Raw genomic sequence first — 26,997 nt, 5'->3', positions numbered from 1 at the left:
AGGATGCTGACTCCTCAGAAGTGTGACTTCGGCACTATCCAGCCTGTGGGTGGAATGGCAGTAGCGGAGAATGGGAACTCCCCACTGGAGCTGTTTACGGTGACAGCCCAGGATTTGTGCCACACTTGCTTCCTTCATATGCTGGCCTCAGGTTTCTGACAGATGAATGGCACAGCTATGGTGAGTGTTTTGTTTTTGTTTTTGAGATGGAGTCTCACTCTGTAGCCCAGGCTGGAGTGCAGCGGCAAGATCTCAGCTCACTGCAACCTCCGCCTCCTGGGTTCAAGTGATTCTCCTGCCTCAGCCTCCTGAGTACTCAGCTAGGATTACAGGTGCCTACCACCATGCCCACAGGCACGCGCCACCACGCCCTGCTAATTTTTGTATTTTTGGTAGAAATGGGGTTTCACCACGTTGGCTAGGCTGGTCTCCAACTCCTCACCTCAGGTGATCTGTCTGCCTCAGCCTCCCAAAGTGCTGGGATTACAGGCGTGAGCCACTGCACCCAGCCATGGTGGGTGTTTTGTAGGGAACAATTTCAAAAGGACTTCTGGTGGCAACCATTGAGCCTCTGGTTGACAGATATTGGTAAAATTATTCAGAAAACATATCTAAGACAGGATGTGGAGAATAGTACTGTCATCAGTTTATACTTGAATACCACATCTAACAATGTTTATGATAGGGTTGATCACTTCCATGAAGGCATCACAAGCCTTGCTGTGTGAAGGGCATCTGAATACATTTTAATATTTTATATCTGTTCTTCACACCTTAGCCCCTCACTCTGGAGAAAATAGTACATTTTCTTTCTTAAAATATGGTACACTTAAAAAAACCTCAAATGTGGATCTTTTCTTTGAAAGTAAAACTGAACAGGTCCTTCTGCCACCTGCAGTCCCCAAGGAAAGAACACATGTTACGTTCATTGCCAATTATAGGTCCTTCAGTACTTGTTGAATGAAGAATACTTGTGTTTCTCCACTGGCCAACCAAGGTGGATCCTGAAAGTGGAACCCGGAGTTCTCTAATAACTAAATTAGTGTTTTTAGTAGCTCATTTTGAATCCCTAAGCTGTGACTTCAACTCTGAAAGGCTGGCTACCTGAAAGGCTGGCTCCTCTGAAAGGAGGTTACCTTCACTTAATTAAGTACAGCATTTCTTCCAAAGCGCATGCAGTGCTTTATGTAAATTCTCTCTCCTGGATTTGTGTGACGTAGCAGGGTAGAATGGTGAGACAGATGCCTGGTTTTGGAGTCATAAGACTGGCTTTGCCACCTAGCATCTGTGTGGCCTTAGGCCAGCCAACTTTTCTTTTTGTTTGAGATGGAGTCTCACTCTGTTGCCAGATTGGAGTGCAGTGGCATAATCTCGGCTCACTGTGCAACCTCCGCCTACCGGGTTCAAGTGATTGTCCTGCCTCAGCCTCCCAAGTAGCTGGGACTACAGGTGCTCACCACCACACCAAGCTAATTTTTATATTTTTAGTAGAGACAGGGTTTCACCATGTTGGCCAGGATGGTCTCGATCTCTTGACCTCCTGCCTCATGCCTCCTGGATCTCATGATCCACCCACCTCGGCCTCCAAAAGTGCTGGGATTACAGGCGTGAGCCACCGTGCCCGGCTAGGCCAGCCAGCTTTTCTGAAAGACCTCATGCTCTTACACATTACAAGCAGTTGTGAGAATCAAATGAGATAGGGTGCATCTCAGAATCTGAAACATACTATGCACACGGAAAGTATTATTTGGTCTCTAAGGCCCATCAACTTGGTCCTAACTCACTTTTATCAGTTTGTAGAACTTAATCTTTTTAAGTTCTCCATATTTTTTTATGCTTTCATTTTTTAATGTGCTACCCTCTCTACCTGGGATGTGCTTTTTCTGCAGGGCAAGCTCTGCATTTTCCCTCCTCTCCTTTTTCTCATCGTGGTTTGTACTTGCCTCTCAGCACCCATCACACTGGATGTAACTACAGGCATGTCTCTCCTGTTTGACTGTAAACTCCTTGCTGGACACATATCTCAGGAGTCCTTACAGCCATTTCAGTGCTGTTGCAAAGTGGATATTTAATAAATATTTGTTGAAGGAAGTCTGTTTGTTTTTGAGACAGAGTCTTGCTCTGTCACCTAGGCTGGAGTACAGTGGCATGATCTGGGCTCACTGCAAGCTCCCCTACCGGGTTCATGCCATTCTCTTGCCTCAGCCTCCCGAGTAGCTGGAACTACAGGCACCCGCCACCACACCCGGCTAATTTTTTGTATTTTCAGTAGAGACGGGGTTTCACCATGTTAGCCAGGATGGTCTTGATCTCCTGACCCCGTGATCTGCCTGCCTCGGCCTCCCAAAGTGCTAGGATTATAGGCGCGGTGAAGGAAGTTTTTTAAAAAAAAGAACAGATCCAGAAGCAAGATTAGGGTATCAAGATTTTACATTACTAATTCTGAATTCGTTATCCTTTGCTTTCAGCCATATTAAAACTGAAAGCCTTCCATACCTGACGTTTTTCTATCTCATTATACAGCTTTCCTGTCAGATCTTCTTTTAGGGTGACTTTGAAGAATCAGAACATCAGGGCTCCAACTCTCAGTAGAGCCAGTAACCAGCTTCCTGATTTAAAAAAAAATCACCTTTGGCCTAATTTTGTCACTTATAAACAGTGGTATTGCAGTACCCTGGTATGATTAGTTATGATATGTTTAACAATAATTTTAAAATACCAAAGCTTGTGAATTATTTTACTTTCAAAAAATATGTAAGTTAGAATTGTAATTCTAAAGGCACTGTCGTTTGCTTACACATTCTAACATATTTCTAATAAGAAAGTACCTGCTTTCTTAAGAGAAAAAGGGATAAGTTACCAAAAGCAGCACGTTCTCCTGGGCTCATACCCCGGATTCATCCATGAGGCCACTTCCATTGTAAAGCTTTTAGCATCTCTTGATTTCTCTTGACACTGAGGCACAAAGGCCTGCTACTTATAGGCATTACTTCATTTTTCCTTATGAAGGGTACTATACCAACACAGACTTTATAGTACGTTTAAAAATCCCAACTGCAAGATACACAGGATGCTGTAGGCCTGATTTCCTGTTGTAGAACCTCCAGCCCTGTGTTGAATGAGGAGGTGCAAATATATAGACCCTTAAGATCAGACCACAGCAGGCATTCAGGTGGAGGGGATGAACTCCATTCATTCCAGCTGTGCAGTGGGACATCTACGCCCTCCACATCTGGGCTCATTCCTCATCTGAGCCACTCAAGAGGGCCGTCTGGTAAGTGTCATCTGAATTCAGCTTCTGAATTCCAATGATTTCTCCCCTTCCGTGTCTCTTCATCCGAGTCAAAAGGCTTTAATAGAGAAAGAGTAAGAGCCAATTAGCCAGAGATGCCCTTAATCCATTACCAAGGATGTGAAGGCATCTACTGATTCTTAAACTATTTTCTTTGTATTTCTATCAAATACTGTGATTACATGTCTATAAACTAGACTTCTTAGGAAATATTCATCAGTAGATAAAGGGGCGATGGTGGAAACTACTGAATGTCATAATTGAGGCCAAGGTCTTGCCTATCTTGGTTTACTGTTTCAGTGGCTGGGCAGGAGAACTAAAAGAAAGTGACTTGAGCTCCCTTCTCTTTGGTCCGTGTGGAACTCTTTCTGGATGAAATAATGGCAAAAATCACCGTTACTTTTGCACCAACCTAATATTCTGCTTGGGATCTAGAGAAATGACCTAGAAGAAAAGGTAGAGGCAGCCGAACAGCAAATAGAACTGGTAATACCATTTGCTAAAAGTCACCCTTGCACTGAGAGGCTCTGCCATTTATTAGTGGGGTGACCTTGGTCAAGTTACTCAGCTTTTTGAAGCCTTGTTTTCTCCACCTGTAAAAAATAACAGTGCATACTTCATAAAGCAGTGAAGATTAAATGGGATAATAGAGTGTAGCTGCTTTCCACTGGGCCTGGGGCGCAGCAAGTGCATAGGAGTCCATAGCTGTTACCTATATACCTCTAAGGAGCCTTCAGTGAGGGGTGGAGTGCAGTTTGTCTTAACATTCTGCTCTGGTTTATTTTTTGATTGTCACATCATTTCTGGGAAGCAGGGAGGGCAGGTCTGGAAATAAGATGATGGGTCCAGAATGAACCCTTTACGTGGGGACTGCCATCCAGTACTGATTCCCATTTCAGTATTCCCCACCACACCATAGGCTTAAAATCTGTGAGACCTGCATTTGAAACCTGGGTCCCTCAGGTTACTATGACCCAGACAGGTCATTAAACTTTGAAAAGCCTCATTCCCCTTGTTTGCAAATAAGGGTAGTGATACCTTCCCTGCATGAGAGTACCTTGCACAGAATTTGGCCTGTAGTCGGCACTCATCAGATGGTGCAAGTTAATCACATCAGTCCTGCTTAGAGTTAGGAGGAAAAGCTTCACTAAAGTCTCAGACATACCAGTAAACAAGAGAATAGTTGATGGCCACGATGCTGAGGGCAGCCAGGTAGTGCCAGCAGAAGCACATGGTGATGAACATGAGGTTGGCATCATCCTTCTGGTCCCATTCGGGTGTTCCAAAAGGTGGGAACAGCACAAACCCAATCTAGGGGATGACACAGAGAAGTTGGTCTTGTGGTTGGTCGTCCTGAGAAGCAATCTAGCTGTCGTCCTGTGGCCACAGAAGTGGCCCATGTGTGACCACCGCCTCATAGTTCCCACACTTCGTTAGCATAGAAAGGCCTTTTCACATAGAAAAATGGCTCTGGCCGGGTGTGGTGGCTTACGTCTGTAATACCAGCACTTTGGGAGGCTGAGGCAGGCGGTTTACAAGGTTAGGAGTTCAAGACCAGCCTGACCAACATAGTGAAACCCTGTCTCTACTAAAAATACAAAAAATGAGCTGGGCATGGTGGTGGGCACCTATAATCCTAGCTAACTGGGAGGCTGAGGCAGGAGAATTGCTTGAACCTGGGAGGCGGAGGTTGCCGTGAGCCGAGATCATGACACTGCACACCAGCCTGGGCCACAGTGCGAGACTCTGTCTAAAAAAAAAAAAAAAAAAAAAAAGCCGGGCACGGTGGCTCATGCCTGTAATCCCAGCACTTTGGGAGGCTGAGGTGGGTGGATCATGGGGTCAGGAGATTGAAACCATCCTGGCTAACACGGTGAAACCCCATCTCTACTAAAATTACAAAAGGTTAGCCAGGTGTGGTGGCGGGCGCCTGTAGTCCCAGCTACTTGGGAGGTTGAGGCAGGAGAATGGCGTGAACCTGGGAGGTGGAGCTTGCAGTGAGCCGAGATTGCGCCACTGCACTCCAGCCTGGGCGACAAAGCGAGACTCTATCTCAAAAAAAAAAAAAAAAAAAAAGGCTTCAGCTTAATTTTGGTTGTATAGGCTTACTTAAAAACACAACAAGTCCAGGTGCAGTGGCTCAACGCCTATAATCCCAGCTCTTCGGGAGGCTGAGGCAGGCGGATCACTCGAGGTCAGGAGTTCGAGACCAGCCTGGCCAACATGGTGAAACCCTGTCTCTAAAAATACAAAAAAATTAGCCAGGTGTGGTGGCGGGCACCTGTAACCTGAGCTACTCAGGAGACTGAGGCATGAGAATCGCTTGAACCTGGGAGATGGAGGTTGCAGTCAGCCAAGATTGAGCCACTGCACTCTAGCCTGGGTGACAGGGCGAGTCTCTCTCAAAACAAACAACAAAACAGAACTTCAGGGCCCACATTTCCAGTGGACAGTTTAGCAAGCAGAGCCTGTGAAAGGCATCAGCCCATCCTCTGGGGAGGGCAGCCGAATGTCACCGTGCATGCTTTAAATTTTGGATTGCTAATGCGTCCTCTGGATGTTAACGGATAAAACTAGGAGTCAAAGGGCGGGCATGGGGGGAAAAGGGTCATCTAAACCCCTTTGCATGGCACGTTAATGCTGCATTTTCAGACCCCATATTCTCGTCAGGGATTTCTCTTGGATGCGCTCGGTGGGGGCTTCTCCATCCAGACCAGCGAGGGGCCTGGGTGTGGAAAATCACCTGCCAGAACCAGGTTCCCTGAAGAATGATGAGACTGGTTCGGAAAAGTTCCAGCACAATGTGGTCCCGGAAGATCACCTCTAGGGAGATACTAACACACCCTCCGAACAGAGCATACAGCAGGAGTGAGTGGATGTGCTGGTCCAGCGGAGGCCGGTTGTGGACGTGGTAGTAGAAGAGGAAACCTGCCACAAACCAGATGGCAGCTGTCAGGGCTATGCTTGGCTTTCACCATCACCGAAGTTTCCTCCTACACCTGTCTCAGCTAGGTTCTTCAGCATTTAGGAAGTTAGTACATAACATTACAGGCAGCAAACAGATGCGAGTAAGTGTATTTCATGAGTATGTTAGGAGTATAAAGCAGCAAGGGATTGTATCTTAAAATCTCTATGGAACCCATGGTGGGGTCAGTATAGGATGGGCCGGCTGAAGCATGTTGGTGATTTGTAACAGACTGTGTGTGTATACTTGAAATTCAGTTTTGCCCTCAACCTTTTTCGACTCTTGCTGAGGTACAGAAGTGAGGTTGTTAGATGACAAAATGTATTTTCATACCCCAGTCAGTGTGAGTCATACTGGCAATGCTCCCCTAGCAGCGGAGTGGGTCTCCTGAGGCTTGTGATGGAGGCAAGACGGTACCTCCCTGGGCAAAAGGTAGAGTGTGGTTTCGCTTAACCAAAGGGGTGTATCCCCTGCATGGTGGCATTCAACCAGCTGGGGCATTGTGTGTACACGCATGTGTATGTGTGCACATACATCCACACCGAGGAATATGCACGTGTGTGAGCAGGGGCTGCTGGCGGCAGTGGGAAGGCAAGGAGGACTCCTGCAGGGTTAGCCAGGGGCTTTGGTAGCTGCCTGCAAGCCTCAAAGCTTTCATGGGCTACTTTAGGGAATATGTCACCTGGCCCATCCAGAGTAGAGCACTAGGTCCTATTCAGGTTTTGGCAGTCCAGAGATGTGGATTTTCTGGGGAAGGTTATTATATTTGCAACATTTCTGATATTTTGTACTCTGATCCTTCATAAATATGACTTGTCAGGCTCTCCTTCCTCTCCATCCGTTCCACAAAATTACCTTCCATGAATACTGCCACAGCCATAACCAGTCTGTCCACCCCCAAGGGAACGTGGCTGACCAGATAGGTGAGCATGTCAACAATTCCTGAGACTGCAAAGAATAGGTACATGGTGCTGTGCTGCCAATTCATTAACTTTATCCAGTGGTTCTCATGGTAGAGGTGCAGGTGGGGCCCGTCCGGAACAAACTGCTCTGCCAGGATCCCTGCAGGGAAATGAGGATGGATGTTTTAGAGGGAAGAGTAGCTCTAAGACAAATAGGAGCAAGGAATAACCCAAAGGCATGAGCGAAGCGGAGATGGGGTGAGGTGAGGGTGGCCCGCGGGTCAGCAGAGCTACTTTGCTGCCTCAGGTGCAGCTGCTTCAGTATAAAGTAGGGTGTGTGCTGAGTAACCTGTGTAGACATCTTGCCATTGTTGTTCCTTTTAGGGGTTTGGGGTTGAGAGTAGAAGAATCAACGAACGCAACCACACACAGATCCCCAGGAGGTTTGTCCAGGAGCAGAGATGAGCAAGACATCATCACTTAGGTTGGAGTGTGGCTGATACAATAATCTCTGGGCTTCCCTGCCAAGTGAGCAGCGAAAGAAATCCCAGACAGAAACAATTAGGCTGAAAGCAGAATCCGAGCAGAGACACACTGGTAATCAAGATACCTGTAGGTGCCAAGGGAGGGAAGCGGCTCCCAGGTGCGTGTCTGCAGGGCTGATTGTGAGTGCGTCTCCTTCCTGGGCACAGAGCCAGCTCTGCAAGCCCTGCGCCCCTCCCAGCTCTGTGTTTTAAAACACCGGGTAAACAAGGCAGAGGCCCCACGATGTGGGCCAGAAAATGACGAAACTGCGCCACAGGATAGCTCTTAGTTCTTATCCCTTCTACTTTTATCACCTAATTTGGAAGGCAAAAGATTTGTCTTTATGCCTGGTACCCAAAATGTTCTTGGGGAAGCCTAGAAGAAATCCTCCATGATGACATTTTGGACTCTGTTTCCCAGATACTTGTTTCTCAAGCCAGACCCTTTTTGAATTCCCACACAAAGAGTCAGGAAGTTGTGGAAATGACCCAGGAAAAGTCCCAGTGACACTAGAATGGAAGCCCTGTGACAGCAGCGGCTGTGTGGTTCCCCAGTGTATCTCCTATGCCTGGAACAGTGACTTGCTGGCTTGTGGTAGGAGTGCCAGAGAGCTGTTGAATGAGTACCATTTTCACCCAGTCAAGGGGCCAAATATTGTAATTGTCCTAGCTTTATTTAGGCAAGGTTGATGCTGTCCTGATCCTTTAAGCCACAGGTCCCTGTCACTTCTCACGGGAGGCCTCTCTGATGCCTGAATGGTGAGTGGGGACATTCAGCAGGATGAGGCCAACAAAGCCCTGTGAAGCTTTGCTTCCTCCAAGAGAAGCGATGTTGCTTCACTCTCTCCAAGAAACCGTAGGCCACTGATGACAAGTGGTAACTGTCAGTTGCAGATTAAGACCCCTCATTCCCCCCAGGTGGGTCTGGTCCTGAGGAAGAACACTTGTCACTGTCGTCACTGCTTGTTCCCGGAGGGCCGCAGTGGAGCGGAGTGAATGCAAAGGAAACAGTGGGAGTGGGTGGATCTTGTTGGAATGGGGCAGAGTGAAGGAAAATCCCTCTCCAACAGCCCTCTGCTGTTTTTTCTCTCCCACTGGCTAATTTACTAATCTATATAAACTCTCTCTCTATAAGCGCTTGAGACTTGAGGATGAAGATAAGCCAATGGGTTGGGTGTTAACTACTGTAAGGATCTGGAGGGAGAGACAGTTGAGGAAAAAAGGTGATTTTCTACTTTGTCACAACTAAGGTACGTGAGCCTAATCTATTTTGTTTTTTTCTCTTTTTATTTGTGTCATATCTTTTTCATACAGTGGGTGTTTTGCTCCTACAACTTTCCATACCTGTGTCCTTGTTGATTTGATAGTTTTTCAGTGTCCCATGATGTGAGAGCTGTCAACCGTTAGTATTATAAAGCTCTGTACACAATGGATCTTACGATAAAATAGTCTAGTGACCATCGGGAAATTGTTGCCCTATTATCTCTGCCAGTGGAAACATCTATTTCACAGGGCTCAGAAAATGAATTAAAGGTTCTGGGTATGATGAGGAGATTCCCTAGACCAAATGACCCCTGCTCTTACCAGTGACGGAAAACAAAGTCCTAATTGCGGCTTCGACGATCTCGAGACGCTGATAGTAATGTAGCGGGCTGTTCTTCCGCGTGTGGCTAAAGTACTTCAGCGGGTACTTCACTGACCAACACAGCCCAATGATCAGGAAGAAACTCCCTGGAAGCGCGTGGCCCTTGAAATTTGCCATCAGGACACCTAAAAAATTAGGGGAAGGCTGTTAGGTGGCTAATGAAGAAAGCAAACAAATGTATATTTTGGCAGGAAACACAATACGTGCCTGAGATTGCAAATCATAAGCCACGTTAAGAAGGATCAACACATTCTCATAAAACAAGCCTTATGTTACGTCACTGAAGTCTCATCTGTAAAGTGAGTTGCATAACCAACTGGACTCCACTGTCTGTAATGCTTTAAACGTGGGTAAAATAAAAGGATGAGGGTGGGGAAAGAGGAGGATAGGTAATATTTATTGATCTCAGATAGAGAAACCTTCCAAGGCATAAACATAAAGGGGGGAACTAGAAAAGAAAAATGTTCAGCTATATAAGCATCTTTTAATATCAAGAACATCAAAAGGTAAACAACAAATCAGAAACATGCTTGTAGCAGTTGGCTATTACATTAGAGTCTTTACAAATTAATAAGAAAAAGACCATAGGAGAATAGGCAGAAGACATGAACGGATGATTCACAAAATAATACAAACAAATTATAAATCTCCCGGAAATTAGAGATGGGCAAATGAAAGCACAACATCATTTTTCACCTAATTGGAAAATAATTTTAAAAAGTTTTGGTGTGGTGGTCTAGTACAAATGAACCTGGTCAATATGATTCACATTTTGTAAAAATCAGCATAATGATATAAACATCACCTTATTCCAAAAATTTTCAGGCATGATTTGCTGTTATCCCATTTGCAGTAGCATGAAACTATAGCTAGGATTTATTCAGAAGTAGATTGATTATTTTCCCCACTGGCCTGGGTGGTTACCTAAAGAATATGTAGGGTGGGAGAAAAATACCAGTTGTTGGTGATTGCTATGGTTTGAATGTGTCGCCTCCAAAATCCAGGTGTTGCCAAGGTGATAGCATTAAGAGAAGGGGATTTTTTTTTTTATTTTTTTTTGAGGCAGAGTTTCACTCTGTTGCCCAGGCTGGAATGCAGTGGCACGATCTCGGCTCACTACAACCTCCGCCTCCCAAGTTCAAGTGATTCTCCTGCCTCAGCCTCCCGAGTAGCTGGAATTACAGGCACCCGCCACCACACCTGGCTAATTTTTGTATTTTTAGTAGAGACGGGGTTTCACCATGTTGGCCAGGCTTATCTCAAACTCCTGACCTTAGGTGATCCGCCCACCTCGGCCTCCCAAAGTGCTGGGATTACAGGTGTGAGCCACCACACCCGGCCGAGAAGAGGACTTTTAAGAAGGGACTAGGCCATGAGGGCCCCTCCCTCCTGAACTAGGAGCAGATGCCCTCCCTCATACAGGGGTTGGCTGGAGGGAGCTGGTCCCCTGTTTGTCCTCCTGCATGTGAGGATGCAGCCCTCAGCAGACACCAGATGCTGGTGCCTTGATCTTGGACTTCCCAGCTTTCAGAACAGTGAGAAATAAATTTTTGTTCTTTATAAATTACCCAGTCTGCATATTCTGTGATATCAGCACAACAGGGACTAAGACAGAAACTGGTACCAGAGAAGTTTATAACATTTATAACCAGGTGTTATAACAAATATGTAAAAATGTGGGGGTGGCTTTGGAACTGGATAATGAATACAAGCTGGAACAGCTTTGAAGTGAGTGCTGAAAAAAGCCTGGATTGCCATGAACGGAGCCCTAAGGATGATTCCGGTGAGGGCTCAGAAGAAGAGGAGAGCTGTAGGTGTGGGATATGAGCTGTGGGGAAAGCCTCGTTCTTAGAGATTGCCTAAGTGGTCATGAATAGAATGTTGATAGAGATACCGATGGTGAAGGCAATTCTGATGAGGTCTCAGACAGAAATAAAGAACAAGGTATTGGAAACTAGAAGAAAGGTTATCCTTGTTAGAAAGTGGTAAAGAACTTAGCTGAATTATGTCGTGTTCTAGGACTTCATGGAGGGCAGAACTTAAGAATGATAACCTAGGATATTTGGCAGAAGAGATAGAAAGCAAAGTGTTCAGGATGCTGTGTGGCTTCTCTTAACTGCTTATAGAAAAACATGAGAGGCTGGGTGCGGTGGCTCACGCCTGTAATCCCAGCACTTTGGGAGGGCCAGGCAGGCAGATCACCTGAGGTCAGGAGTTTGAGATAAGCCTGACAAACTTGGTGAAACCCTGTCTCTACTAAACATACAAAAATTAGCCGGGTGTGGTGGCAGGAGCCTGTAATCCCAGCTACTTGGGAGGCTGAGGCAGGAGAATCGCTGGAACCCGGGAGAGGGAGGTTGCAGTGAGCTGAGATCGCGCCATTGCACTCCAGCCTGGGTGACAAAAGCAAAAACTACATCTCAAAAAAAAAAAAAAAAGAAAGAAAAACGTGAGAAAAGAGAAATTATTTGAAGGCAGAATTTATCATCAAAAGGAAAGCTGAAGGTCAATATCTGAAAAATTCTCAGCCTAGCCATGAAAAAGATAAAAACGTGTGTGTAGGAGAGAAAACCACGGGTATGGCCACATGACTGATAAGGAGATTAGTATGTGTAGAAGGAAGCCAGGTGCTAGTTATCAAGACAACGGGAAAATGACCCCAAAGGCATTTCGGAAAATGACCCCAAAGGCATTTCGGAGAATGACCCCAAAGGCATTTCGGAGAATGACCCCAAAGGCATTTGGGGCTGCCTTGCTCATTATAGGCCCAGAGGGTTAGAGCCTTGGGGCAGAACAGTTTCAGGGGAAGGGCCCAGGCGCCTGTGGGGTCTCAGAGATCACTGCCTAGGGCCACCTCAGGTCTCTGCCCCCCACATTTCCAGCAGAGCATTCCTCCGTCACCCTAGCTGTGGCTCAAGCAGGACCAGGTGCAGGTTGGGCCACTGCTCCAGAGGGCGCAAGTTATAAACCTTGGTGGCATCCATGTGGTGCTAACTCTGTAGGTATGCATACTGTATGAGCTGTGGGAGCACGGCCGCCTCCACCTCGATGGAAAGGATTTCTTTGACCTCAGGGCCTGAGCAGAGATTTGTCACCGGGGTGGAGCCACTGCAGAGAGCCCCCAGTAGGCCAATACTTAGGGAAGCCTTGGAGGTGGTATCACCTGGAGCCTTGGGGGCCCAACACCCACCCCAGTGTGTTCAGAAGGTGAGATATGGAGTCAGATAATATTATTCTCAAGCCTAAGATCTAATGTTGAGTTTTGGACTCACTTGAGACCTGTTGTTACTCCTTTCTTCCTTCCTGTTTCTCCCTTTTGGACTAGAAACATCTGTCCTGTGCCTGTCACGCCATTGTATTTGAAAAGTACGCAACTCATTTGAATTCACAGGCTCACAGCTGGAGAGAAATTTGCCTCAGGATGAAATTTATCTCAAAGTGAATGAGTCTCTCTCATACCTGACTTAGATAAGATTCTGGACTTAGATTTTAAAGTTCATGTTGGAATGATTTAAGGCTTTTGAGGGCAATTGTGGTGGAATGAATGTATTTTGTTTGTGAGAAGTACGTGAATTTTGGGGGGCCAGGATTGGAATGCTATGGTGTGAATGGGTCCCCTCCAAAATTCAGGTGTTGCCGGTGTGATAGTATTAGATGTGGGGCCTTTAAGAGATGATTAAGCCATGAAGGTTCCTCCCTTGTGGATGGGATTAAGCACCCTTATAAAGGGCTGAATGGAGGGAGTTGCTTCCCTTTTTTGCCCTTTCTGCCATGTGAGGCTACAGCCTTCAACAGACACCACATGCCAGTCCCTTGATATTGGACCTCCAAACCTTCAGAACTGTGAGAAATAAATTTGTTCTTTATAAATGACCCAGTCTGTGGTATTTTGTTATAGCAGCACAAGCAGACTGAGACAGTGATCTAGAAAAGACCACCCCGGAATGTAAAGCATTCCTGGTCTGCACAGCGTATTCCAACCCTGGACACAGGCCCGTCCCTCTAGCACCAGCTACATTGTCAGGGCTGTTTCACATCTTACACATTGACAGATGAGGGTCCCACCCATCATCAAGAACTTCATAAGCTTTTAAAAAAATGCTTACAGTTTTCAGAAAATCAACTCGTATGAAAGACTTATAGTGAAAAGCAACAGCCTCATGTTCTATCCCTCCTCACCCCCAGCAAAGCCACTTTCAACCCTTTCAGCTGTTTCCTCCGGTATTTACCTCCACCATTGTAGTTAATGGGTGGGTGCAAACGTAATGGCAAAAACCACAATTACTTTTGCACCAACCTAATGCTTTGTGCATGTGGCCATTTGTTAATTCATCATTGTCAGGCATCACCTACCAACTTCCTGGAGCTCTCTCACAGCCTCTCCCTCTTCCCCACCCTGCTATTTTCATAGCAGTTGCATTATACTCGTTTGTTGAAATCATTAGTTTCATTATCATGGCTCTGTAAATCCAAAGTCCTTACCAGGACCAATAAGGCCATATATGATCCTGGGCCATCTCTTTGATTTCTCCCAGCACTCATCCCCTGCCACACTGGATCCCTTCCATTCCCTTAAACAGCTGAGAACACTCCATTCCTGCTTCAGGACATTGCACTGTCTGTGGCTTCTAGAACAGTGTTCCCACAGGGAGCCAACAGTTGTCTCCTTCACTTTACTCAGGTCTCTGTTCAAATGCCACTTTATTCCGTGACTACTGCATGTACAATAGAGGCCTGCCCCACTTTTCAATCTATGTAGACTTGTAACTTTTCTGTAAAGTATGAATCACCATCTGATATTGCAGACTGATTTTTTTAAGCATCTGTCATCATCCACTAAAATGTGGGCCTCTGGAAAGCAGAGATTTGATCTATTTGCTTATTGTGGTTAGTCCACAGCTTACCGCAGGGCCAGACACAGAGTGAGCACTCAGTAAATACTTGTGGAATGAATGAATGCGGATCCAAGTAGTGTATTATGGGTTATGTTTTCTCTAACACTCTTTTTTTTTTTTTGAGACAGAGTCTTGCTCTGTCGCCCAGGCTGGAGTGCAGTGGCATGATCTCTGCTCACCGCAACTTCCACCTATGTGTTCAAGCGATTCTCCTGCCTCAGCTTCCTGAGTAGCTGGAATGAAGGATGGTGCCACCACGCCTGGCTAATTTTTGTATTTTTAGTAGAGACAGGGTTTCACCATGTTGACCAGGCTGGTCTTGAATTCTTGACCTCAGGTGATCCACCTGCCTCGACCTCCCAACATGCTGGGATTACAGGCGTGAGCCACCGCACCTGGCCTAACACTTTTGTTTTATTCTGGGGTTAATAATTGCATTGTTTTTTTACTTGTTTATCTTCCCAAATACCGATCACTATGTTTTTCCTTCAAAGGGCTAAAAGATCTGTCAAATGTTGACCAAATTAAATTCTAGACATTTTAACCTCAGATAACTTATTTCTGTTTTATTCCTAGAGACCTGTTTTGAGAATATTCTCTTTAAGATTGAACTGGCTGTCTGTCCTCCTGGGGCATTCTGCACCATCTTACAAATTCCCTTTGCCTTTTTCTTGTTTTCCACCCACCCTACCTTTTGCTGCAGCTTCCAGAAGAGGCTTTTCCTTGTTTTGGATCCCCTGTTTCTTGGATGCCATTTATTTTTCTTTCTTGGCTTATTTCCATTAATATAAGTCTAGCATTCCCAAAACTATGCATAAAAGGGAAATTCCTTGAGAATTTGCATAGTTGACAATCTCTGCCTTTTTATTGGGATGGTTTATTTAGTCCATTCATATTAATGTAATTATTGGTGTGGTTATATTTATAGTTGTCATTTTGCTATTTGTTTTCTGTCACTCATGCATTTTTTTGTTCCTCCGTGCCTCATTTCCTGCTGTCATTTATGTCTAACAAGTAATTTTAGTATACCATTTTAATTACTTTTTTCATATTTTAAGCTATATATATATTTTTCCTACTGCATGCTCTAGTCTAGGGATTATAGTATGCATCTTTAAGTTACCATGGTCTATTTTAATAGTAACTTAATTCTGATAAAATATAGTGACTTTGTTCCAATATATAATAGCTCTATTTCCTACCCCTTCCTTCTTGCATACACACACACACACACACACACACACACACACACACACACAAAATAAGCCATTAATATATATGAATGGACTAAATAAGCCACTCCAATAAACAGGCAGAGACGTGTGCGTGTGTACACATATATGTACATATCATATTTATGTTTGGGCTTGTTATAAAGTTTTTAAGATTTAAGAATATATAAAGTCTAGGTTATAAACTAATGGTGTGGCAATTATTTCTTGAAGCAATTTTACATTTTTCAAAGCATGAATATATATTATATTCTTTGATATTTAATCACCTATTTACCATTTCCAGTGTTCTTCATTTCTTTCTGTCCATTTTAATAACTCTAAAACCTCATTTTCTTTCAACCTGAAGGATGTCCTTTAATATTTTTTCAGCTTTATTGCGGTATAATTGACAAATAAAAATTGTATATACTCAGGGCATATAACATGATGATTTGATATATGTATACATTGTGAAATGATTGGTATCATCAAGCTAATTAACAGAGTTATCACCTTACCTGGTTACCCTTTCCTTTCCTTTGTAATGAGAATCCTTAAGATCTACTCTCTTAGCAAATGTCAAATATAGGGTTTATTATTATTACTATTATTTTTAGAGACAGGGTGTCGCCCTATCACCGAGGGTGGAGTGCAGTGGCATAATCGTAGTTCACTGCAGCCCTGAACTTCTTGGGCTCAAGTGATCCTCCGCCTCAGCCTCCTAAGTAGTTAGGACTACAGGTGCAGGCCACCACGCCTGGCCAATTTAAAAACTTTTTCGTAGAGACAACGTCTCGCTATGTTGCCCAGGCTGGTCTTGAATTTTTGGGCTCAGGCTATTCTCTCGCCTCAAACTCCCAAGGTGCTGCGATTACAGACATAAGCCACTGTGCCTGGCCAGTATATTATTATTAATGATAGTCACCCTCCTGTACATTAGGTCTCCAAAATTTACTCATAACTGCAAGTTTGTACCCTTTGACCAACATCTCCCCATTTCCCCCACTGCTCCAGAACCCTGGTAACAGGTATTCTATTCTGTTTATATCCAGTTTGATTATTTTAGATTCCACATATAAGTGAGATCACACAGCATTTGTCTTTCTGTGTCTGGCTTATTTCCCTTAGTATAAGGTCTTCAAGGTTCATCCATGTTGTTGCAAATAGCAGGATTTCCTTCTTTTTAAAGGCTGAATAATATCCCATTCTATATATATATACACCACATTTGTTTTTGTCCATTCATCAATCATGAACACTTAGATTGTTTCCATATCTGGGCTATTGCAAACAAAGCTGCAGTGGCCATGGGAGGGCAGATATCTTTTCAAGATAGGGAGTTTATTTCCTTTCGATACACACACAGAAGTGAAATTGCTGGATCTTAGGGTAGCTCTATTTTTAATTTTTTGAGAAACCTCCACACTGTTTTCCATAATAGATGCACCAATTCACATTCCCACCAGCAGTATGTAAAGGTTCCCTTTTTCCACATCCACACCAATCTTGTTCTTTTGTTTTGATTTTTTGGCAATAGCCATCCCAACAGGTATAAGGTAATATCTTATTGTGACTTTGATTTATATTTCCCTGATGATTAGTGATGCTGAGCATCTTTTCATAAACCAGTTGGCCATTGTATGTCTTCTTTAGAGAAATGTCTACGCAGGTCCTTTGCCCACTTTTTTTTTTTCTCAAAGCAGAAAATTTATTGCCTACATTCTTTGACTACAATGCTATAACAACAGAAATATTTTCTTTTACAAAAATCTCAATCACCTTAAAAATTTTTTGAGTCACTAAATAACTTTGGGTCAGAGAAGAAATCAAAACTGCAAATAAATAAAAGCAAACATCAATTGGCATTGTATACATTAGAACATATGAAATAGATTATAGTAAAAAAATTATTAAAACACAAAGAATCCAGGATGTGGAAAGCTGGGATGAGTATTACTCACACCCTAACAGCAATGATAGCAGATAAACTACAAAATCATAACTCTTCCTAAACTCATTTGAGAACTGAGATCATAGGGCAATCAAAAAGTCTAAAATGGGCTGGGCACAGTGGCTCATGCCTGTAATCCCAGCACTTTGGGAGGCTGAGGCAGGCGGATCACCTGAGGTGAGGAATTCAAGACCAGCCTGGCCAACATGGCAAAACTTTGTCTCTACCAAAAATACAAAAAATTAGCCAGCCGTGGTGGCGCATGCCTGTAGTCCCAGCCACTCGGGAGGCTGAGGCAGAAGAATCGCTTGAACCTGAGAGGCGGAGGTTACAGTGAGCCGAGATTGCGCCATTGCACTCAGCCTGTTGCCTACTTTTTAATAGGGTCATTTGTTTTTTACTATTGAGTAGTAAGAGTTTCTTGTATATTTTGGATTTAGCTCCTTATTGCATATATAGTTTGCAAATATTTTCTCCCATTCTATGGGTATCTTTACTCTCTTCATGGTTTTCTTTGCTATGCAAAAGCTTTTTAGTTTGATACAATCCTACTCGTCTACTTTTGCTTTTGTTGCCTGTGCTTTTGTTGTCATATCAAAAAAGAAATCAACACTAGCACCAATGTCATGTACCTTTCCCTGCATGTTTTCTTCTAGGAGTTTTATCATTTTAGGTCTTACATTTAAATCTTTCATCCACTTTTGGTTGATTTTTGTATATGGTGGAAGATAAAGATCCAATTTCCTTATTTTTTTTTGCATGTGGATATCCAGTTTTTCCAGCACCATTTATTGAAGATACTATTCTTTCCTCATTCTTGTTCTTGACACCTTTGTAGAAGATTAGTTAACCTTATATGAGTGGGTTTATTTCTGTGCTTTCAATTCTGTTCCATTGCTCTATGTGTGTTTTTATGCCAGTACTATATTGTTTTGATTGCTATAGCTTTATAATATAATTTGAACACAGGAAGTGTGATGCTTCTGGCTTTGTCCTTCCTGTGTCGTTCTCTTTGTGTTTTTTAAAATTCAGTGTTGGTTGAGTTTTAAAAAAAATCTGCAATTCAATATTTTTCATCAAACCTGGGAAGCTTTCAGCTATTACTTCTTTATTTTTTTCTCTCTCCCTTTTTGGGGCTTCCATTACATGTATGTGGGGACATTTAGCATCATCCCATGTGTGTCTGAAGGTCTGTTCATTTGTCTTCATTTTTCTCTCTGTTTCTCGAATTGGATCATTTCTATTGGTCTATTTTCATGTTCACTGGTTCTTCCACTATCTCAAAATCTGCTATTGAGCCCAGCTAGTGAATTCGAAATTGTACCTTCCAACTCCAGAATTTCCATTTAATTCTTTTTACAGTTTGTATTTCTCTATTTAGATTCCCTATTTGTCGAGTCATTTAAATCATGTTTTCTTTTAATTCCTTGAACAGTTTTCTTTAATTCTCTGAGGCCGGGCGCAGTGGCTCATGCCTGTAATGCCAGCACTTTGGGAGGCTGAGGCGGGTGGATCACTTGAGGTCAGGAGTTCAAGACTAGCCTGGCAAACATGATGAAACCCCATCTCTACTAAAAAAACAAAAAATTAGCCGGGCGTGGTAGTGGGCGCCTATAATCTCAGCAACTTGGGAGGCTGAGGCAGGAGAATCACTTGAACCCAGGAGGCAGAAGTTGCAGTGAGCTGAGATTGCATCACTGCACTCCAGCCTGGGCGACAGAGTGAGACTCTGTCTCCAAAAAACAAAACAAAACAAAACAAAACAAAAACAAAAGAAAACTTCAAGCCCATTACACTTCCAACCCCTGTCAGTCCATCTGTGTGGGGGTTGGAGAAGGCCAGTTTTCAAGTCTCCCTTATCTCCCTTGCTGGGCTCTCTCAGGTCTTCTCCATATATGCATAGTTTTTTCAGTCAGCCAGGGATGCGTGAAGAGCTCACTTCAATACTTCTCTGATTCTCATTTCCAGAATCCCCCTGTTAAATTCCTGGTTGGCCTGCTGCTTGCCCCAAGTGGGGCTGCAACCTCAAGCTAGCGAAGCTGTGGATTTGTCCTGCTCATTTCCAAGTGTTCATTCCCATGTTAAGCCAGCAAAGCCAAGGATTTTCAACCCCCCAGCCACTGCTCTGAATTGAATCTGTTTGTGTGGCAGTTTTCATGGCCAGCCCCATCTTACTTAAAAGTCATTGGCTGAGCTGGGGGGTGATGGGAGCAGCCACAGGCAAAAAAAGCCACCATCTCCTACTTGCCTGAAGATCTAGTAGTTTTTTAAGAATAAATGCTGCTCAATTTTTTGCCTGCATTTTGTCAATTTCCAGTTCCCTGAAATGGTTGGTTTTGATAAACGATTTTGTCTAGTTTTATATATTTTTTGGTGGTTTGTTGCTTTTTTTTTTTTTTTTTTTTTACAGAAAGAAATTGCCTGCCTCTTTGTGCTGCCATAACTGGAAGGCCTTCTCCTCGTTATTATTTTTTGAGATGGAGTTTCGCTCTTGTTGCCCAGGCTGGAGTGCAATGGTGCAATCTTGGCTCACTGCAACCTCTGCCTCCAAGGGATTCTCCTGCCTCAGTCTCCCAAGTAGCTGGGATTACAGGCGTGCACCACCACGCCCAGCTAATGTTTTTGTATTTTTAGTAGAGACAGGGTTTCACCATGTTGGTCAGGCTGATCTAGAACTCCTGACCTCAAGTGATCCACCTGCCTCAGCCTCCCAAAATGCTGGGATTACAGGCGTGAGCCACTGTGCCCAGCCCGCTTTCTTTTTAAACCCTCCTTTGAACATAAAAAATTTACATTTTTGTTTAATGTTTAACACAGGTCCCTTTCAATATCAAGCTTGTTATACTTCATTTTCCTAGGCAAAGGTGCAGAAAAACCAGCTTTGCAAATGTAGGTCAAAACTGCACAGTGACTAACCGGCTTCCCTCCTCCCTGCCCTTCCTCATTTTTCTCAAAAGCAGTACCTGAAATAAAGGCAGAGTCCTTGTCTGCCTCTATGTACTTGATACCAGCTTGTCAAGACCCACCCTTCCCTTTTACCTCGTCTAAAATTCACACCAGTGGACAGCAGGGCCTGCAGCATGTCTGTAGAAATTTATTTAAACTTATGTATGATTCATAGAAGACTGAGTACTTTGATTTGATGGGGATGGGCTACATTTCTTCCAATAACAAATTGATGGATTCGTTCATTAGATTAGCTCCATTATGGAACACGTGGAGGAGATGGAGGATGAGTCAGTTTTAGTTACAGGAGGAATAAGGTAATAAATAACTTCAAGTAGAACAATAAAAATTTGGACTTCTAAATAATTTGGATAACCCATTTTCCAAATATAGGCTAAGCCCCTGCTGTGGTTTAGCATTAAAAACATTTAAATAAAATAAATGTTAAATAAAAAAGTACTTAAGGAATGTGTTTCCTAATATACACAACTGGTGTGGGCAATATACAACAAAACCTTTCAATCTAAGGACAAACTTACAAATAGGAAAACAAATATCAGATAGTGCTTTTAGGTCAGGTGCAGTGGCTCACACCTGTAATCCCAGCATTTTGGAAGGCTGAGGCGGGAAGATTGCTTGAGCCCAGGTGTTCAAGATCAGCCTGGGCAACAGAGTGAGACCCCTGTCTCTACTAAAAATAAATTAGCTGGGCATGGAAGGGCACGCCTGTAGTCCAAGCTACTCGGGAGGCCGAGATGGGAGGATTGCTTGAGCCTATGAGGTTGAGGCTGCAGTGAGCCATGATCGCACCGCTGACACTCCGTGTCACTCCACCGCTGGGTGACAGAGTGAGACCCTGTCTCCAAAGGAAAAAAATAAGTGCTTTCACAAAGGCAAATTCCCCAACTTTCTTATTTCAATATAGTTCTTTTTTTTTTAAATTTCACATGAGATAGGATAGGAGTGTGAGGGGAGGATTGAATGTTTTGGACAGGTAGTAACTTTGCCTTTCACTTTCTGCTGTGCTGTCTCAGGTCTTCCCCATAGATGCATAGCTTTTCCAGTCGGCCAGGGATGTGTGAAGACCTCACCTCAACACTTCCATGACTCTCATTTCCAGAATCTCCCTATTAAATCCCCGGCTGATCTGCTGCTATGGCCTAGTATTAAAAATAGCAACCAAGCTGGCAACCAAGAAGACTGGAGGTTTGGGCAACTGTTCCTTTTTATTTCATATCTAGGGAGATCATTGGATCCTTCCCTCCCTCCCTCTCTCCTTCTTTCTCTCTCTCTCTCATTTGAGATAAGTGAAATAGAAGATAAGGTAGAAGGAGTCAGAAAGAGAAAATGGAGGCAAGAGTAAGGGAGAATGAGGAGCAAGGAAACCAGAGGGAAGCAGAGTCACAGAAGAGAGAGGAAATGGTGCCAAGGAAAGGAGAAATTATGGTTGATGCCATTTGGCTGTAGTTAAAAGTAAAACTTGATATGGTGCTTTAAAAAAATAAAGCAGGAATTTTCCCTTATTTTAGAGGGGGAAAGCAGGAATGGTGAAGGAAGAGATGTCCACATGAATGGAAGAATCAGAAAAAGGGGGAAAGTGAATTTTGTTTTTCTCCTCAAGTGCCTAGGCTTGGCAACCAGCACTCTCTAACATTACGTTCCTCCCACAGGTGGAGAGTTAAAGCAAATGTCTCCCAGTGTGTGGTGGCAGACACAAAATAATAGATCCCCAAATATCCCAGAGAGCTTGGGCCTCTACTCAGTTCCAACCACGTGTTTGACTGAATAAATTATATTTTATCTTTACTGTGAGATATTATAAAACCGTTAAAAAGAATGAATTGGAGGTATGCCAGCTGTCCTAGAAGGTTTTTCCTGAGATGTTGGCTGAGACAAGCAAGAAGAGCGACAAGAGCGAAACTCTGTCTCACAAAAAAATTAAGATAAAATTAGCATAATTAAAATTCTTTGTATCATTAAAATTCAGGCAACTTGGGCTCTGTCATAGTACAAGGTTAAGCCATTAGGTCATTCTCGAGTCCAGTGGCTCACAACGGGGACTGGTGGTGGCGCCCTGGCTTCTCTGGGTGGAGACCAGGGACACTGCCGAACATCCTCCAAAGCACAGGATGGCCCCACAACCAAGACTCTTGTGGCCCGGAGTATCAGCAGTGTCGAGGCTGTGAGATCCTGCTGTCACCCAGGCCTGCTTCCCAAAGCCCTTTAAGTCCTGAAGGGAGAAGACAGCAGGCTGCCTTCTTTCTGTTATTTAAATTCCACTTAACTCCCTCCTAGAGCATGTTCTTCTCCCTTTAAGACTAGCCCGGGGGCTGCACGCGGCGGCTCACACCTGTAATCCCAGCACTTTGGGAGGCTGAGGTGGCTGGATCACCTGAGATCAGGAATTTGAGACCAGGCTGGCCAACATGGTGAAATCCCATCTATACTAAAAATGCAAAAATTAGCTGGGCATGGTGGCGGGCACCTGTAGTCCCAGCTAATCGGGAGGCTGAGGCATGAGAATAGCTTGAACCCAGGAGGCAGAGGTTACAGTGAGCTGAGATTGAGCCACTGCACTCCAGCCTGGGCGATAAAGCAAGACTTAGTCTCAAAAAAAAAAAAAAAAAAAAAAAAAAAAAAAAAAAAAAGAAACTAGCCTGGGTAACATGGTGAAACTCCATTTCTACCAAAAAGAAAAGAAAAAAAAAATTAGCTGGGTGTGGTGGTGCGTGCCTGTAGTCCCAGCTACTTGGGAGGTTGAGGCTGCAGTGAGCCATGATTATGTCACTGCACTCCAGCCTGGGCAACAGAGGAGACCCTGTCTCAAAAAAAAAAAAAAAAAAAAAAAAAAAAGCCCAGTGCATTGGCTCATGCCTGTAATCCCGGCACTTTGGGAGGCCGAGGCTGGCAGATTGCCTGAGGTCAAGAGTTCAAGACCAGCCTGGCCAACATGGTGAAACCCTGTCTCTTACTAAAAATACAAAAATTAGCTGGGCATGGTCGTGGGCACCTGTAATCCCAGCTACTCAGGAGGCTGAGGCAGGAGAATCTCTTGAACCCAGGAGGCAGAGGTTGCAGTGAGCTGAGATCACGCCACTGCACTTCAGCCTGAGAGACAGAGCAAGACTCCGTCTCAAAACAAAAAAAAAAGAAGAAAAAAAAGAAACCCCTCACTCTCACCAGTCTTCTCCTTCCCCAGCCCTATCTACACGTGGTAGAGACCAGCCCGGGCTGGTCCTAAAGGGAGAAGAGCATGCTGTAAGAGGGAGTAAGTGGGATTTCAATAACAAAGAAAGAAGGCAGCCTGTTCTCTTCTCCCTTCAGGACTAAAGGGCTTTGGGAAGCAGGCCTGGGCGAGAGCAGGATCTCACGGCCTCGGCATTGCTGAGACTCTGGGCCACAGGGGTCTTGGTTGTGGGGCTGTCCCGCACATTGCGGGGTGTCCAGCAGGCAGCCACCAGTTGATTTTATATTTCTACAGGTTTGCCTTTCAATTCATAAATTGAATTATATAATATGTGGCTGGCCCTTTCTGTTGGCACGATGTTTCCCAGGTTTCTCCATGTTGTAAGCATGAATCACCACTGAGTCCTTTTGATGGCTGAATGGTATTTCATTGTGTGGGTAGACCACATACACTGGTTGCTAGGGCTGGTAACACAGTACCACACACTGGGCAGGTTAAACAACCATTTATATTCTCAGTTCTGGAGGCCTCTCTCCTTGGCTTGGAGATGGCCATCTTCTCTCAGTGTCCTCACATGGTCGTCCTCTTGTGTGTGTCTGTGTTCTTATAAGGACATTACTCATACTGCATTTGGGCCCCACCCTAATGATCTCATTTTAATTTAATTACTTCTTTAAAGATCTTATCTCAAAAGAGTCACATCCTGAGGTACTGGGAGATAAGACTTCAACATTTGAATTTGGAGAGAGCACACTCAGCCCATAACACCCTGTCCTCTGCTCCCTGAAAACCCATATCCTTCTCATATGCAAAATACACTCCTCCCCATCCCTACAGTGCCAAAAGTCTTAACCCAGATCAGCATCAGCTGTAAGTCCCAAATGTCATGTAAGTATCGTCTAAACCAGGTATGGGTGAGATTTGAGGTATGGTTCATCCTGAGGCAAAATTCTTCTCCAGCTGTGAACTTTTACGACCAGACAAGAAATTATCTGCTTCCCAAACAGGACAGGCAGAGCATAGACATTTCTAGTTTAAAAGTGGGACATTGGAAAGAAGAAAGTGGTCATGGATCTCCTGTCCTGGAACCTGGTAGGGCAAATTCCGTTCAATTTTTTTTTCTTAATGTGAGATGGAGTTTCACTCTTGTCACCCAGGCTGGAGTGCAATGGCGCGATTTTGGCTCACTCCACCCTCTGCCTCCTGGGTTCAAGTGATTCTCCTGCCTCAGTCTCCCAAGTAGCTAGGATTACAGGCATAGGCCACCATGCAAGGCTATTTTTTGTATTTTTAGTAGAGACGGGATTTCACCATGTTGCCCAGGCTGGTCTCCAACTCCTGATCTCAGGTCATCCACCTGCCTCAGCTTCCCAAAGTGTTGGGATTACAGGCGTGAGCCACTGCGCCCAGCCCAATGCCAAGGCTTGAGGATAATCCTCTTTGGCTCAGTGTTCTGTTATCTGGGTGCACAGGGTGGCCCTGCCTTCCAGGGCCATCACCCTGATTCCTCTACCCTAAATGCTGGCCCCACCCCTTGGTCCTGGGCTGGGGCATCCTGGCCTGCTGAAACCAAGGAAGTGGCACCAGACCTGCCCCTGAATCTGTGTGCCTGGGCCCAAGGTGGCAGTAGCAGCCTGGCAGATCTCTGAACTGGCTTCAGAGTCATTCTTCCCTTTCCTTTAAGGATAACTCATGATCACTGCCATATCGCTGTACTGGCTGGTCCTGCAGAATTCCAGAAGTCTGACAATCTTCCTTCATTTCTTCCTATTTCTGTCTCCTTTGGTCCAAACTGGCAATGTCTGCTGGTATAAATTCTCAAAAACCTTGTTGGCCTCCTATGCAATCCACAGGGGGCAAGGCCATTTGACAAGAGGGCCCTCCACAGATGTTCCTGGGAAAACCACATCTCTGTTCCCGACTTGCTGAGTTGGTTGACTGTATCCATGCATCACATTGGCCATCTTTTCAGACAGGGGTTCAGCCACACCCTTGGTCTTTTCTCCAGAATGTGCTTTCACATTTTTTGTAGAATGGATAGACGGAGAATTTTCCAGATCTTCAAGTTTTGGTTCCTTTTTTTCTAAAAATTCCTTTTTTAGCTTGTCTCTCTCCTCTCATATTTTACTATGAGCAGCAAGAAGAAATCAGGCCACCTTCAGTACTTTGCTTAGAAATCTCCTCAGCTAAATATCCAAGTTCATCATTTATAAGTTCTGCTTTCCATGAAACATGAGAATCCAATTCAACAAATTTCTTTGCCACTTTATAACAAGGTCTATCTTTCTTCTAGTTTCTAATATCATGTTCCTCATTTCTGTCCAAGATCTCACCAGAAGTACATTTAACATTCATATTTCAGCCAACATGCTGTTCCTGATGATACATGTATTCTCTAAGATGACAGATGTTTCTCTCTCTCTCTCTTTTTTTTTTTTTTTTTGTGGAGATGGAGTCTCTCTCTGTCACCCAAGCTGGAGTGCAGTGGCATGATCTTGGCTCACTGCAACCTGTGCCTCCCAGGCTCAAGCAATTATCCTGCCTTAGCTCCCCGAGTAGCCGGGACTACAGGTGCACGCTACCACACCTAGCTAATTTTTGTATTTTTAGTAGAGATGGGGTTTCACCATGTTGGCCAGGCTGGTCTCAAACTCCTGACCTCAGGTGATCCACATGTCTTGGCCTCCCAGAGTGCTGGGATTACAGGCGTGAGCCACTGTGCCCAGCTGATAGGTGCTTTCTCTACAGCTCTGTTCTTTTCTTTCTCAGTCCTCACTGGAATCACCTTCAATGTCCACATTTCTGTTGCTGTTTTTTTTTTCCTTTGAGACTGAGTCTCGCTCTATTGCCGAGGCTGGAGTGTGGTGGTGTGATCTCAGCTCACTGCAACTTCTGCCTCTCAGGTTCAAGCAATTCTTCTGCCTCAGCCTCCTGAGTATCTGGGATTACAGGCGCACGCCACCACGCCTGGATAATTTTTGTATTTTTAGTAGAGATGGGGTTTCACCATGTTGGCCAGGCTGGTCTCAAACTCCTGACCTCAGGTGATCCACATGTCTTGGCCTCCCAGAGTGCTGGGATTACAGGCGTGAGCCACGGTGCCCAGCTGATAGATGCTTTCTCTATAGCTCTGTTCTTTTCTTTCTCAGTCCTCACTGGAATCACCTTCAATGTCCACATTTCTGTTGCTGTTTTTTTTTTTTCCTTTGAGACTGAGTCTCACTCTATTGCCGAGGCTGGAGTGCGGTGGTGTGATCTCAGCTCACTGCAACTTCTGCCTCTCAGGTTCAAGCAATTCTTCTGCCTCAGCCTCCTGAGTATCTGGGATTACAGGCGCACGCCACCACGCCTGGATAATTTTTGTATTTTTAGTAGAGATGGGGTTTCACCATGTTGGCCAGGCTGGTCTCGAACTCCTGAGCTCAAGTGATCCGCCTGCCTCAGCCTCCCAAAGTGCTGGGATTACAGGCGTGAGC

At 44.4% G+C, this 26,997-nt stretch overlaps 1 protein-coding gene across 1 annotated transcript in view; it reads right to left on the bottom strand.

Moving 5' to 3' along the window:
* Window positions 1–2,412: 2,412 nt before the first annotated feature.
* The window catches only part of TMEM45B (transmembrane protein 45B), a 42,917-nt gene continuing 18,332 nt past the window's right edge, over window positions 2,413–26,997 (bottom strand). The window contains exons 2-6 of the mRNA XM_522248.7: window positions 9,268–9,453; window positions 7,113–7,319; window positions 6,036–6,220; window positions 4,458–4,603; window positions 2,413–3,350 (exon numbers count right to left, since the gene is read on the bottom strand). Coding sequence (XP_522248.2) covers window positions 3,239–3,350; window positions 4,458–4,603; window positions 6,036–6,220; window positions 7,113–7,319; window positions 9,268–9,445 — 828 coding nt within the window. The 5' untranslated portion in view covers window positions 9,446–9,453 and the 3' untranslated portion in view covers window positions 2,413–3,238. The remainder of the gene's footprint in view (window positions 3,351–4,457; window positions 4,604–6,035; window positions 6,221–7,112; window positions 7,320–9,267; window positions 9,454–26,997) is intronic.

The sequence above is a fragment of the Pan troglodytes genome, chromosome 9, assembly GCF_028858775.2.
Source record: "Pan troglodytes isolate AG18354 chromosome 9, NHGRI_mPanTro3-v2.0_pri, whole genome shotgun sequence".
NCBI classification, from domain to species: domain Eukaryota; kingdom Metazoa; phylum Chordata; class Mammalia; order Primates; family Hominidae; genus Pan; species Pan troglodytes.
The sequence above is the reverse complement of the archived record's forward strand: the minus strand, read 5'-3'. Positions and strand labels throughout refer to the sequence as shown.